Raw genomic sequence first — 13,587 nt, forward strand, 5'->3', positions numbered from 1 at the left:
GTAAAGAAAACTGAAGTTATGAAATTTGCAGAAAAATGGATGGATCTGGAAAGGGTTATACTAAGTGAGGTAACCCAGGTCCAGAAAGCTAAGTGCCACATGTTCTCCCTCATATGTGGATCCTAGCTACTGGGCTTCTGTGTGAGAAGTAAAAAACTCAGTAGCAGAGGCCAGTAAGTTAAAAAGGAGATATAAAGGGAAGAGAAAGGAAAGGAAGAGGGTACTTAATAGGTTGGTATTGTATATATGTAAGTAGAAGAATAGATTAACGGGGTAAAAAGGCCCAAAGTGAGGTCAGGGGAACAGATTGAGTAAAGGAAAGGTGGAGGGAGGGCCAATCAAAATCTATAGGATGCAAATAAATCATATGGAATCCTCCGGTTTCAGAAAATGGAAAACTCATTGTTAGAAAATTTTCAGTGCCAGGGATGGGATACCCCCAGTGAGTTGTTGGCCAGGGAGGTCACTGATGCCCCTAAAACATTATAGGCCATTGCCGAGGCCCTTGGTTTCCCACCAGGAATAGATGGTAAGACCCTATTGCTGAAGACTCCACATACTTGGGCTGCAAGGCCACTGAGAAATCCTGCTGGAACTGAGCTGATAACCACCTCCGTCTAGACCAGCTGACAGAAAGCTGGAAGAAGCCATTCTACATGTAGTTCAATGGGAGAAAGAGATACTAACAGTGAAGATACTCAACAGTGGACACTGCATGCCTTATAATTGGCCAGCCAGGCCAAAGGAGCCAATGGGTGCAATAGTGGCACATCTGTCATGGTGGAAACCAACTGCCCTCCAGTTAGACTGGAGGCCCACTCCATGGGGGCAAACACATCCCTGATACTGAAAACTTAAGGCGGGGGTAGCCATGAGCCCTAGGGGTGTAACATCTGCTGATGTCTGGAAAAATGTACATACTATGGTTATCAAACTGCACAGTAAGCACTTCCCTTAATATTTATACCCTTATATTAATACTACTCTCACTTTGGGTAGAGAATCTTCTCTTTTCAGATGGCAGTGACCTTGGGATGACTCAGAAGGTATCATAGTGTTGGAAAGAAGTGACTGGAGTGCTGACTAACATCTCAATCACACCTTCAAGGCTCAGGGTCTAATGCAGAAGAGGTGGTAGAAAGAATGTAAGAGCCAAAGGAAGGGTAGGACTCCTTACAACGTGCTCCCTCCAGACATAAAATGACCTGGATATCCATGACCTCATAGTGCCTGACACTACCTACACTAAGACCATCATAAGAGGAGGAAAAGATCATGACATCAAAATAAAAGAGAGACTGATTGAGATGGGGAGGGGATATGATGGAGAATGGGATTTCAAAGGGGAAAGTGGGTGGGGGAGGGAGGGTATTACCATGGCATATTTTTTATAATCATGGAAAATGTTAATAAAAATTGAGAAAAGCCGGGCGTGGTGGCACACGCCTTTAATCCCAGCACTCGGGAGGCAGAGGTAGGAGGATCGCCATGAGTTCAAGGCCACCCTGAGACTACAGAGTTAATTCCAGGTCAGCCTGGACCAGAGTGAGACCCTACCTCAAAAAAAACCAAAAAAAAAAAAAAATTGAGAAAAAAAGTAAAAACAGGGTTGGAGAGGTGGTTCATTGGTTAAAGGCATTTGCTTGCAAAGCCTGTTAGTGTGTGTTCAATTCCCTAGTACCAACATAAAGCCAGATGCACAAAGTGGCACAAGTATCTGGAGCTCATTTGCAATAACATGAGTCCTTGGCACTCCCATTCTCTCTCTTCGCTTGCAAATAAACAACAACAAAATAAAAATTGCCAGGCATGGTGGCATATGCCTTTAATTCCAGCACTAGGGATGCAGAGATAGGAGGATTGCCATGAGTTCAAGGCCACCCTGAGACTGCATAGTGAATTCCAGGTTAGCCTGCGATATAGCAAAACCTTACCTCAAAGAAAAGAGAAAAAGAAAAAAAATTAAACAGGCCTAGCAATGTCAAAGTTGATGGGACAGAAAGGAGGTCAAGAGTGGAGGGAAGCCAGGCATGGTGGCGCACACCTTTAATCCCAGCACTAGGGAGGCAAAGGTAGGAGGATCACTGTGAATTTGAGGGCATCCTAAGACTACATAGTGAATTCCAGGTCAGCACGGGCTATACCTTACTTCAAAAAGCAAAACAAAAGAATGAAGGGTGCCATCAATAGCTGAGAAAGCCCTGAGCTTTGTGAAGGTGTGTTCCCCACTTCTCCCCAGTCAGCCTCTGTAGCTTAGACATACCACTTGGAGTCCTGCTCCTTCACTTGTTCTAAGACTGGGTATAGGCCAGTGTGAATAGTGAATATTGGATCTGCTCAGTCCAGGCATTTCAATGGGGAGCAGAAATCGAGACACACTCTAGACTCAGTCTCATAAGCACTTCTGTTCAGTTGTAAGACACAAATACACAAGCCATGGGTAGAGTGAACTGATAGTTATTCCCTTCCCCATCAAAGGATAGGCAAGGGCAGTGCAGGGCAGAGGACCAGCAGAAGCAAAGTCATGGCCATCAGACTACAGAGCTTTTGAAAAGGACATTCACTGCTTGGACTCAAATGGTGTGGTTTGATCTGTAAGGCTGTAGCCCATGAAGGCAACTGAAGCTAGTTGACAGAGGCTTCAGGTGGCAGGATTTCAGCATGATGTAACAGGTATGAATGGGAGGAAAACACTACATAGAGCCGCCACAAGGATTTATACAACAAAGTACCCCAGGAAGAGTGTCAAGTCAGAAGGTGCCCAGTCACCTGCCCAGGAAGGGAAATTCTAAAGGATTCCCCAAAGCACAGGGCCAGTTGGAGTAACAGCAGGACCCAATGCTGCCAAGCCCTCTAGCTGCCTGGGCTTGAACAAAGTTGCCTGAAAAACCCAGCCTGCCTCCTGGGCTTAACCCTGCCACAGTAAGCCTTGCACATGTTCTTGCAAAGGAGCCAGAATTCCTAGGAGCTAAGGAAAGCTGGTCTGGGCCTAGGCCTACAACTCCCAAGATCTACATCCAGCTCCCCTCTCCCACAGGGTCAGCTTTCCAGAAGTCGTGTCTTGAAGATTTAAGTCAAAAGATGTCTGATGCTACTCATTTTGGAGGAAGGAACCACAGACTAGCCAAAGGAGGAGGAACTAGCCAGGAGACTGAATGTCTATTTTCCCTTCCTCAAATCCAAGCAGTTTCCTTCCAACCCTCCTAACCTTGGCCTGAGCCAAGTTTGCAGCCCTGTAGGACAGGGAATCCTACTGTGTAAGTGAGGACTGGGGAGGAAAGGAATGTACTTCCAGGTGAGAAGGCACAGAACAAGGGAAAGGGCAATGGCTCCAAGCTCCACTTGTCTTTGAGGATGACAGGCATAGACTCAAGGCAAGCCTGAGGGAATACATGTCCCCTTGCTGGGGGTGAAAGTGAGAGAGGCACAGGCAAACACAGAACTGGCAAAGGACAGCACACCCTCCACCAGCCCAGCCCTGCCCTGCCCTGCCCTGCCCTGCCCCTGTAGTGAGTGAGAGCTGGCCTTTTCCCACCACAACCACCCATTAAAGCAGCTCTTGGCAGGGTCATGCAGCACAGGGACAGACAGCTGCAGTCTACAGTTGCAGTAGCAAAAGCAGTAAAACTTGTTCACCAGCTCTCTCAACACACCTGGCACACCACAGGATTCATAGGAGATGTACACAAGGTGCTTGCATACAAACACACAGAAGGTTCATGCCCACATTGGAGGGAGCTACATGGAATTATAGCTGGGTAGGTCCTACTGCCAGCACCACCCACATAAGGAGCACCCCTGCAGCCCCTGTCACTTCTTCACAAAACACATTGTTTCTCCAGAAACAAACATGCCTCTGGTCTTAGGAGCACAGAGCTCAAGCCTGGGACTTGACAAGAAGTTCTCCTGAAAGAAGTTGCTGTGATCAACCCAGACTCTGCCTGATAGTCATAAATGCACAGTCCTCAATGAGTGCCAGGCTGTCATCTCTGGAGGACACTGGCAGGCTGGAAGAAAGGCATCAGGGTCCCAGTGCCTCAGCTCTGCTCCTCATCCTTAGTTTTCTTCCCACAATGGGGGAGAGTTAATTTCCTCCTGGACTCCAAATCTAACCAACTAGAGAGAAAAATCCCATCCCACAATAAAGATTCTGCTTCTTCTAAGGGGGAAAACTTCTCACTGATATAGCATCTGGGCTATGGGTGTAGCTCAGTAGAAGAGCATGTGCTGAGCATGGAAGAAGCCCTGGGTTTCAACCCCAGCACTGACAAAAACAAAAGTGTATGTGTGTGCACACATATATACGTGTATACATGCAACAGGCATGTGGGGAAAGCAAAAACCAACTTAAAGTGTGTTTAACAGGAAGCATGAGATTTAACCAAGACCAAAATATCAGCCACCTCAATAAAAGTGAATGGGCCATGACACTGAGATTGGACACAACACAATTAAACCGAGTCTGCCACATACAGTTAACACCCACTGAAACTGAAGCAAAATGCCCCAGGAAACCATAGTTCTGGGTTGGAGGACTGAGCTGCTAGTTTGGAGGAGACAGTGGCAAATTGAGTCAAGTTACACAATGTTTGTCTGCCTGCAGCCAAAAGGCCAGTCTTATAGCAGCCTGGGAAGGTGCTGTCTTGCAGAATCATGTCCCTGGGCCAAAGGGAAGCATTGGGAGGTCAACCCTCAGATTATTACACTCTACTTTATGTAAATGGTGTCCAGTCTCACCTGGCTCTGCCTGACAGGATGCCTGCCTCCCACTGGGAGGTGCCAGGCTCCAAACATCTTCCCACCTAGATGTTTATTTTTCTCTGGGTGAGCCCAGCTCAAACCAGGCGAAACGATGGTCCTGGATTACTTACAAGGGACTCAACACTTCAATCATTTGTTATTTTTATTTTTTTATTTTTTTTTCTAGGTAGGGTCTTAACTCTAGTTGATGCTGACCTGGCACTCACTCTGTAGTCCCAGGATGGGCTCAGACTCATCAGAGTCCTCCTACTTCTGCCTTCCAAGTGCTGGGATTACAGGTGTGTACCATCACGCCTGGCTAAACATTTGCTTTTTCAGAAAAGCAAAGATTATTTATTCAGCAATTGAAAGAGCTGGCTAATCAGTTTTTGAGACAGAGTCTTGTTATAATAGCAGGCTGGCCTTAAAGTCCTGGTTAAGCAATGGATTCTATCACAGCCTCCCAAGTAACCAGGACTACAGATGTTAGCCAGTGGGTCCAGAACTCTAAAATGCTAAAAGTATTCTGCAGGTTGATCTAGACTTCAATCAAGGCAGCAATCCCCCAATCTCAATCTCCCAAGAACCACACCTGGCTGTACCCTTTACTCCTTCTTTTTTTTTTTTTTTATGGTGCTGGGAATTAAACCCAGGGATTCATATTTGCTCTCGACCCACTCTACCATTGAGCAATATCCCCAGTCCACCATGGATGCTCTTATATTCTACATGTGACAAGCAGTCTGCATGGAAACCCATGTTTCTCCCTGTTTCATATTTAGCTCCACCCCCCCCCCCCCCAGAGTGGAAACCAGAGCAATTTCTTCTGTTCTTAAAGTACTTGGTGGTTAGCTTTCCCAGGCAGGAACCTCACTAACTTATAATTACCAACAATGCACTGTGATTGGTTCTTTCATTACCCAAGGTAATGCTTCTGAAGTCTAGGGCTCCATACATGCTTGTGGTCTTAATGGTACAAGGACATTAAGAGATCAGTGAGCTGCTACTGGTCAGAGGGCATGCAGAGGGACAGCAGGTTCCAGAATGAAGGCAGGAGAGTAGATGGCCAGAACAGGGTAGAGAGTTCAGATGGGGAGAGAGGGATTAAAACATGATTCATTTGTTCACTGGCAAAAGTAAGATGCAATGCTGTGGGACATGGTGTGCCAGACAAGGAACAATTGTGGAGCCATATAGGTCCATGAGCCTCTTCCCAGAGGGAGGGAAGTGGCTGGGTCAGCCACAGACAGAAAGAGGAGGTGGGGAGAAGAGCAGGCAGCAGTGTTTATTTGCAGGGCTGGAGGAGGGTTATGACCCCCACCATTTAGGACAGGAAATCTCCCAGACAGGAGTGAGCTGGGTGGGTGCGTGGCAGCACCAGGAGCTGGGAAAGTAGCCATTTCCTTCTCAAGGAGTCACTTCAAGCTGCCCTGACTCTGGCCTCTGTTTCCCTACTGTATTCAGGGAGTATAAAGGTAAAGACTTTGAGTTCTGGGATGAAAGGCCCAGCCCCAGCCCAGACCACCACTCCCCGTAAAACAGGGCGGATGACGCCGTTGCTCATTTTGACTGGTGAGTATCCCCTTCTTGTCTTTGAAGATGAAACATGCTCAGGCCTAATGAGGAGTCAGTCAGTCAGCTGAGGTGGGAGCAGGAGCCCAGTCACCTGTCCCACCGGGCCCCTCCCAGTCAGCTCAGCACCCAGCCTGGGGACAGAACTGCTGGGTCTATGCAACATTTCTCTCCACCCTGGCATCCCACCAGCCCCACTTGTCCCCCTCCTCTACTCTAGGCTACCTTACCATCAGAGGCTGAGAAAAGGGAGCTCAGTGGCTCTATAATGACCCTGGGCTATAGCAGGAGTTCTAAGAGCTGCCTTGGCCTCACCTGCACTTTATGTTGCTTCCAAACACACATTCTTTGCTTTTTGAGCACTGAGTATCCCATGGCATGTGGACCCTCCAAGCTGCTGGTCACTCTCCATAGACCAAGGATGGGACAGGATAGTTTTGCATAGCCTACTCTGAGTCAGTGCAGCCCTCAAAATAAAGTATCACAGGGCTGGAGAGGCTTAGCAGTTAAGGCATTTGCCTGCAAAACCAAAGGACCCAGGTTCAATTCCCCATGACCCATGTAAGCCAGATGCACAATGGGACACACGTGTCTGGAGTTCATTTGCAGTGGCTAGAGGCCCTGGCACACCCATTCTCTCTCTCTCTCCCCACCTCTGTCAAGTAAACAAGTAAATAAATAAATAAAAATAAAAAATAAATAAAGGATCACAGCCTACTCTCATCTCCACACCCCCAAGCTGTTGCACAGTCTGAAATGCAGTAAGCCAAGTAAGTGTGGGACCTTCTGGGAGCCACTCTTCTGCTGGGAGAGGTTGTAAGCTGGCCCTGAGGCCCATGGAAGCACTCTAGACTCAGCCATTCCAGACAACAGCTTCTTCTCTTTTCTAGCTCCTCCCCTTCTCCTGCCATCCCTAAACCTCTGGTGCCCTGCTGAGATCTAAGACCCTTAAGAGCTGGGCCCACCTCCTTCACAGCCTCTGTAAGCAGCTTCTGTTTCCTGGTAAATATTTAGCAAAGCAGAAAGGGTGTACAGATGGCTCCCACTCTCTTGGGAGGCTATACCCTCCTGAAGGCATGAAAAAGGTACAAGGCAGATAACCTTCCCAGCATGTTCTGGAAGAGGAGCATGCACCTGGGGATTATTATATCTTCTTAATGGTTCATTTGTGTTCATTAAGTAATTAATTCACTTATCTGATTTGTAGAGTGATGCCCAAAGGTTGGACTTCTGGATTGCCAACATCTGACTTCAGAGAGCAATTTTTAAATTTCTGTCTTCCTGAATCAGGAAGATCCCTATCTCCAACCTTCATCCTGAGTTTCTAGGGATAGGAGAACTGAGAGAGATATAGCCCCTATGCCCAAGAGAGCTGGGCCTGGGACATCCACTTTGAAGGCCCATCACCCACACTAGAGTCCCTGCTCTGACAAGAACCCTAAGGGACCCATAGGCCTCATAGTATTTCTAACCTGCAACCTCCTGACCCAGAGTTACTGACTCCCACCAAAGTGGGGCTTTCAGAAAAGCTGGTCAATGTCCATGTCACAGTTCATTAGGAAGAACTGGGGAAAGGTCAAGGGCTTGGGCTATCACAATCACATTAGAAGTATACATGGAGTCTAGATACAGCTATACACAGCCTCTCCTCTGCCTGAATGAACAGTGGGCAAGGGTGCTAATTGCAGACTTGGTGGTGGTGTGAAGGTGATCTGGTGATCTGAGAGCTTCCTCTTCACACAGAAGGCAGCCTACTGACCTCTTCTGGCACTGTCTGAGGATCTGGGAAGACTACCAGCCACAGGCCCCTCAGGCTATGCAATGGGGACAGCCCTGGCCTCCCCTCTACATGTGGTATCAGGGCCCTGGTGGAGGCAAGCAGGTGCTGGGGTGCTTACCTTATGGTCTAACTCACTGGCTTTTGGCTGCTGCCCCTGGCAGGATGGCAAGGATTTAGTACTCAAGTACTGCCCGAGGGATGATGGCCTCATGAGGCTGATGAGCTGGCTGAGCAAGGACAGCTGCGGAGGAGGAAGAGAAGAGAGGCTGTCACTCATGGAGTGTGCACGGATGCCCTGAGGATACCTTCAGCTGGTGGCAGAGGGTCATAACATAGGTCGTCTTCTAGGATCTGAATCCACTTCTTTATGAGCTGTGTGGCCTCTTGTACCTAAGGACCACACCCCTTCTTCCCAAGAGGAAGTACACAAACACACATACACACACATGGTGTTTGGCAGGGTATCCTGAGGTTTAAAGATTTAGTGCAAGTCCCTGAAGAACCAAGAGTCAGAACAAGGTTCCCTTTGGATCTGAGCAGGATCTTACCCTCCTCAGCTGCCAGCCTTCTTCTCTCCTTGCAGCCCTCTTATCACTGAGCTTGTTACTGATATGTTCAACCCACATGATGAGGGGAGTGTGTGTCCTTAGCCCCATATGTTCATCCTGTGGGCAATGACCTCAGTCATCAATCAGTCTGTCTGCCAATCCTTTTCTCCATCCCTACCATGCTCCTTGCCCTCCCAATATCCTAATTATTGAGTTTTCTTACTCATAAAAAAAATAAAAGTAAGATCTGGCCAATAATCTAATAATACTCAACAACCCAACAGCACAACTTTAAAAAATGTATTTCCTGAGTTGGAGAGATGGCCCAGAAGTTAAAGGCACTTGCTGTAAAGCATGACTGCCCTGGTTTGATTCCCTAGTACCTGCATAAAAACCTGGAGGAAGTCAGACATGGTGGTGCACCCCTTTAATCCCAGTACTTGGGAGGCAGAGGCAGGAGGATTGCCATGAGTTCAAGGCCACCCTGAGACTACATAGTGAATTCCAGGTTAGCCTGAGCTGGACTGAGACCCTACCTTAAAAAACCAAAAAACAAAACAAAACAAACAAAAAACCCACAAAACTGGAGGGATTTCTCAGTGGTTAAGGCACTTGCCTGTGAAGCCTAAGGACACATGTAAGGCAGATGTACAAGGTGGCACATGTATGTGGAGTTCATTTGAAATGCTAGAGGTTCTGGCATGTCCATTCTCTCTATCTGCCTCTTTCCCTCTCTCTCAAATAAACAAATAACAAAAAATTATATATTTTAAAAGCCAGATGCACAAAATGGCACATACAATCTGCAGTTTATTTGTCGTGGCAAGAGCCCTAGCATATGCCCTATTTTTTTCTCAAATATTTGTATTTATTTGCAAGAAGATAGAGAGAAAGAGAATGGGTGTGCCAGAGCCTCCACTGCTGCAAACTAACTCCAGATGCATGCATTATTTTGTGCATCTGGCTTTACGTAGGTATTAGGAACTCGAACCCAAGCCATTAGACTTTGTAGGCAAGCATCTTAACTGCTGAGCCCTCCCTCCAACCCCATGGTCTATTTAAAAAAATTATTTACTGGCTAGGCATGGTGGCACGCGCTTTTAATCCCAGCACTTGGGAAGCCAAAGTAAAAGTATTGCTGTCAATTTGAGGCCAGCTGGGGACTACACAGTGAATTTCAACTCAGCCTGGGCTAGAGCAAGATCCTACCTCAAACCCTCCCCCCCCCCAACAAAGAAAATTATTTTTGCTTTTTTTTTTTTTTTTTTTTGAGGCAGGCTCTCACTCCAGCCCAGGCTGAACTGGAACTCACTCTATAGATCCAGGCTAGCTTTGAAAGGATAGAGATCCTCCTACCTCAGCTTCTGAGTGCTGGGACTAAAGATGTGAGCCACCACGCCCAGCTTAAATTTTTATTTTATTTTATTTTTTGGGGTAGGGTATCACTCTAGCTTAGGCTGGCCTCTAACTCACTGTGAGCTGCCTACCTCTGGGGCGAGTGCTGGGATTAAAGGCATGCACGACCATGCCCAGACCTTCTTTTTTTGTATTTTATTTATTTGGGACACAGTGAGTATGGGTGCACCAGGGTCTACTGCCACTGCAGATGAATTCCAGACACATGTATCATTTTGTGCATACAGATTTACATGGGTACTGGGGAACTGAACCCAGGTTTCAGGCTTTGCAAGTAAGCACCTATGGTGGTTTGATTCAGGTGTCCCCCATAAACTTAGGTGTTCTGGATTCTAGGTTCCCCAGCTGATGGAAATTGGAAATTGAAGCCTCCTGGAGACAGTGTATTGTTGGGGGCGGGCTTATGGGTGTTATAGCCAGTTTCCCCATGTCAGTATTTGGCACATTCTCCTATTCCTGCTGTCCACCTTATGTGGGCCAGGGGTTGATGTCCACCCTCTGCTCATGCCATCGTTTTCCCTTGCCATTATGGAGCATCCCCTCAAGCCTGTAAGCCAAAACACACCTCTTCTTCTCACAAACTCTCTTGGTTGGATGATTTCTACCAGCAGTGTGAACCTGACTGCGACAGTAGAGGGGTACTGAGGAGTGGGGTAGCTGCTAGTCACCTGACTGTGTGGCTTTGGCCTTTTGGAGCTGATTTTCTTTCTTTTTTAAAAAAATACATTTATTTATTTGAAAGAGAAAGAAGGGAGGAGAGAGAGAGAAGGAGAGAATGGGCACAGCAGGGCCTCCAGCCACTACAAAGTCCAGACGCATGCACCCCCTTGTACATCTGGCTTGCGTGAGTCCTGGAGAACTGAACCAGGATCCTTTGGCTTTGCAGGCCAATGCCTGAACTGCTAAGCCATCTCTCCAGCCCTGGAGCTGATTTTCAAAAGGAATGTGGAAGGATCTGAAACTTTAACCTAAGAGATACTTTGCAGTACTGTAAGTATAGCTTGATGGACTATTCTGGTCAGAGTTGAAAGACCTGACTGCAGTAAGAACTATGGACTGTGAGGTTTGGCTTATGAGGGTGAGAAAAGGCTTTGCTTGGACTGGGCTGGCAGTCTGTGTGAAAAGCTTGCTGTTATGTCTGTGTCCTGAGAAGTTGTACAGGGTTGCATTGCACAGAAATGGATTGGTGTGAGCAGAGGGATATGGCACAGGAAAAAAAAAAATCTTTGGGTGAACTGCTGTCCGTTCAGTTGCACCTGAGAGATTATAACCATTGAGATTGGGCCAGCTGACCTGCACTGGGGCAACAGGAAGAATGTAGACTCTTTTGAAGGGGCCTGAGTGCTCAAGGAGTGTCCTGTTCTTCAAAGTCTGCTTTATTTTCCCCTGGTTAACAAATTGGCACCCCACCTGGTATTTTGGACTAAAAGAAATGCAGGAAGGAGAGGGTCATTGAGTTTGCAACACGGTCTTGGGTTTTGGAAATGGCCATGGGCTGTGTAAAGCAGGTTTGCTGGATACCTGCATGGAGACCCCATGGGGCCATGAGGATGGACCGTGGGTTGCAGTGGAGACCTTGTGGAGATGCTGGGACGACCAGATGGCTGCTAAGGAGAACTGCCAGCCCCAGTGAAGTTTTCCAGGACTGTGAGTAGCCTAGCTGGAGGGATAGAATTGGAACTCCAGAGACTTGTTGCTGGTTAGGATTATCGAATTTGGAGACTTGGTACTAGTAGAGTTGTTGGACTTGAAGCTACAGAGCTTGATGTTTGCCCTGGTTGTTTTAAATCTTGCATTGGCTGAACGTTTCTTTGCTATGCACAATGCCATCTTTTCAGTGTGTTTATTCTGTGCCATTATGGTTTTTTGGGGGGAGATTTTTTTTTTTTTTTTTTGCTTATGGCTTAGTTAAAAGATCTTGGACTAGGGAGGTGTATGAACATCATTGTAATTGATAAAAACTATGGGGAATTTTAAAGTTGGATGAATGTGTTGCATTTTATATTATGTATGGTTATCAGTTCATGGGGTGAATGTGGTGGTTTGATTCAGGTGTCCCCATAAACTTAGGTGTTCTAATGGCAACTGGAAATTGAATCCTTGTGGAGACAGTGTATTGTTGGAGGCGGGCTTATGGGTGTTACAGCCAGTTTCCCCATGCCAGTGGCTGGCACATTCTCCTGTTCCTGTTGTCTACCTTATGTGGGCCAGGGGGTGATGTCCACCCTCTGCTCATGCCATCATTTTCCCCTGTCATTGTGGAGCTTCCCCTCGAGCCTGTAAGCCAAAACAAACCTCTCTTTCCCATAAGCTGCTCTTGGTTGGGTGATTTCTACCAACAGTGTAAACCTGACTGCAACAACATCTTTAACCACAGAGCCATCTCTCCAGCCCTGATGTCTTATTTAAATGTTTTTACTTTTTAAAAATTTATTCGCAAGCAGAAAGAGAATGAGAAAGGGAAGAAAAGGGTAGGTCAGGGCCTCCTGCCACTGCAAATGAACTCCAGATGCATGTGCCATTTTGGCAATTGGCTTTACATGGGTACTAGGGAACTAAACTGAGGCTGTTAGGCTTTGCAAGCACCTTTAACTGCTGAGCCATCTCTCTAGCCCTTAAATTTATTTTTATTTATTTATTATTACTTTTGGTTTTTCAAAGTAGGGTCTCACTCTAGCCCAGGCTGACCTGGAATTCACTCTGTAGCCTCAGGGTGGCCTCAAACTCATGGTGAGCCTCCTACCTCTGTCTCCCGAGTGCTGCAATTAAAGGCGTGTACCACCATGCCTGGCATATTAAAAAAAAAAAAAAAAGCTGAGCGTGGTGGCACACACCTTTAATCCCAGCACTTGGGAGGCAGAGATAGGAGGATTGCCACGAGTTTGAGGCCACCCTGAGAGTATTTAATGAATTCCAGATCAGCCTGGACCAGAGTGAGACCCTACCTTGAATCACCTCTCCCCCTCCAAAAAAAAAAAAAAAAAAAAACACTTATTTTCATTTATAAGAGAGAGAATGGATATGCCAGGACCTTTAACCACTACAAACGAACTCCGGATGCATATGCCATCTTGTGCATCTGGCTTATGTGGGTCCTGGGGAATTAAGCTGAGGTCCTTTGGCTTTGCAGGCAAACACCTTAACCTCTAAGCCATTTCTCCAGCCCCCAGCTTTGTTTGTTTATTTACTTCTTTTTTTGAGGTATGGATGGTCTCCCGATAGCCCAGATCTATGTGGAATTCACTATGTATTCTCAGGGTGGCCTTGAACTCACAATGATTCTCCTACCTTGACCTCCCCAACTCCCTCTGTTGGGATTAAAGATATGTACCACCATGGCTAGCCAAATTTATTTATTTAATTAGTTATTATTTGAGAGAAAGAGGAATGGGTGTGGCAGGGCCACTGTGAGCTCTAGACACATGTGCCACCTTGTGCATCTGGCTTACGTGGGTCCTGGGGAATTGAATCTGGGTGCTTAAGTTTTGTACGCAAGCATCTTACTGTGAAACCATTTCTCCAGCTCCCTAA

General features: G+C 46.8%; 1 protein-coding gene across 3 annotated transcripts in view; it reads right to left on the bottom strand.

Annotated features, from left to right (window-relative positions):
• The window catches only part of Fam178b (family with sequence similarity 178 member B), a 117,866-nt gene that overhangs the window by 9,900 nt on the left and 94,379 nt on the right, over positions 1-13,587 (bottom strand). For all 3 annotated transcript variants that reach the window (XM_012951501.2, XM_004669805.2, XM_045148134.1), the window contains one exon: positions 8,211-8,333. In XM_012951501.2, the coding sequence (XP_012806955.1) occupies positions 8,211-8,333 (123 nt within the window). The remainder of the gene's footprint in view (positions 1-8,210; positions 8,334-13,587) is intronic.

This window comes from Jaculus jaculus, chromosome 4 (genome assembly GCF_020740685.1).
Source record: "Jaculus jaculus isolate mJacJac1 chromosome 4, mJacJac1.mat.Y.cur, whole genome shotgun sequence".
Classification (NCBI taxonomy): Eukaryota; Metazoa; Chordata; class Mammalia; order Rodentia; family Dipodidae; genus Jaculus; species Jaculus jaculus.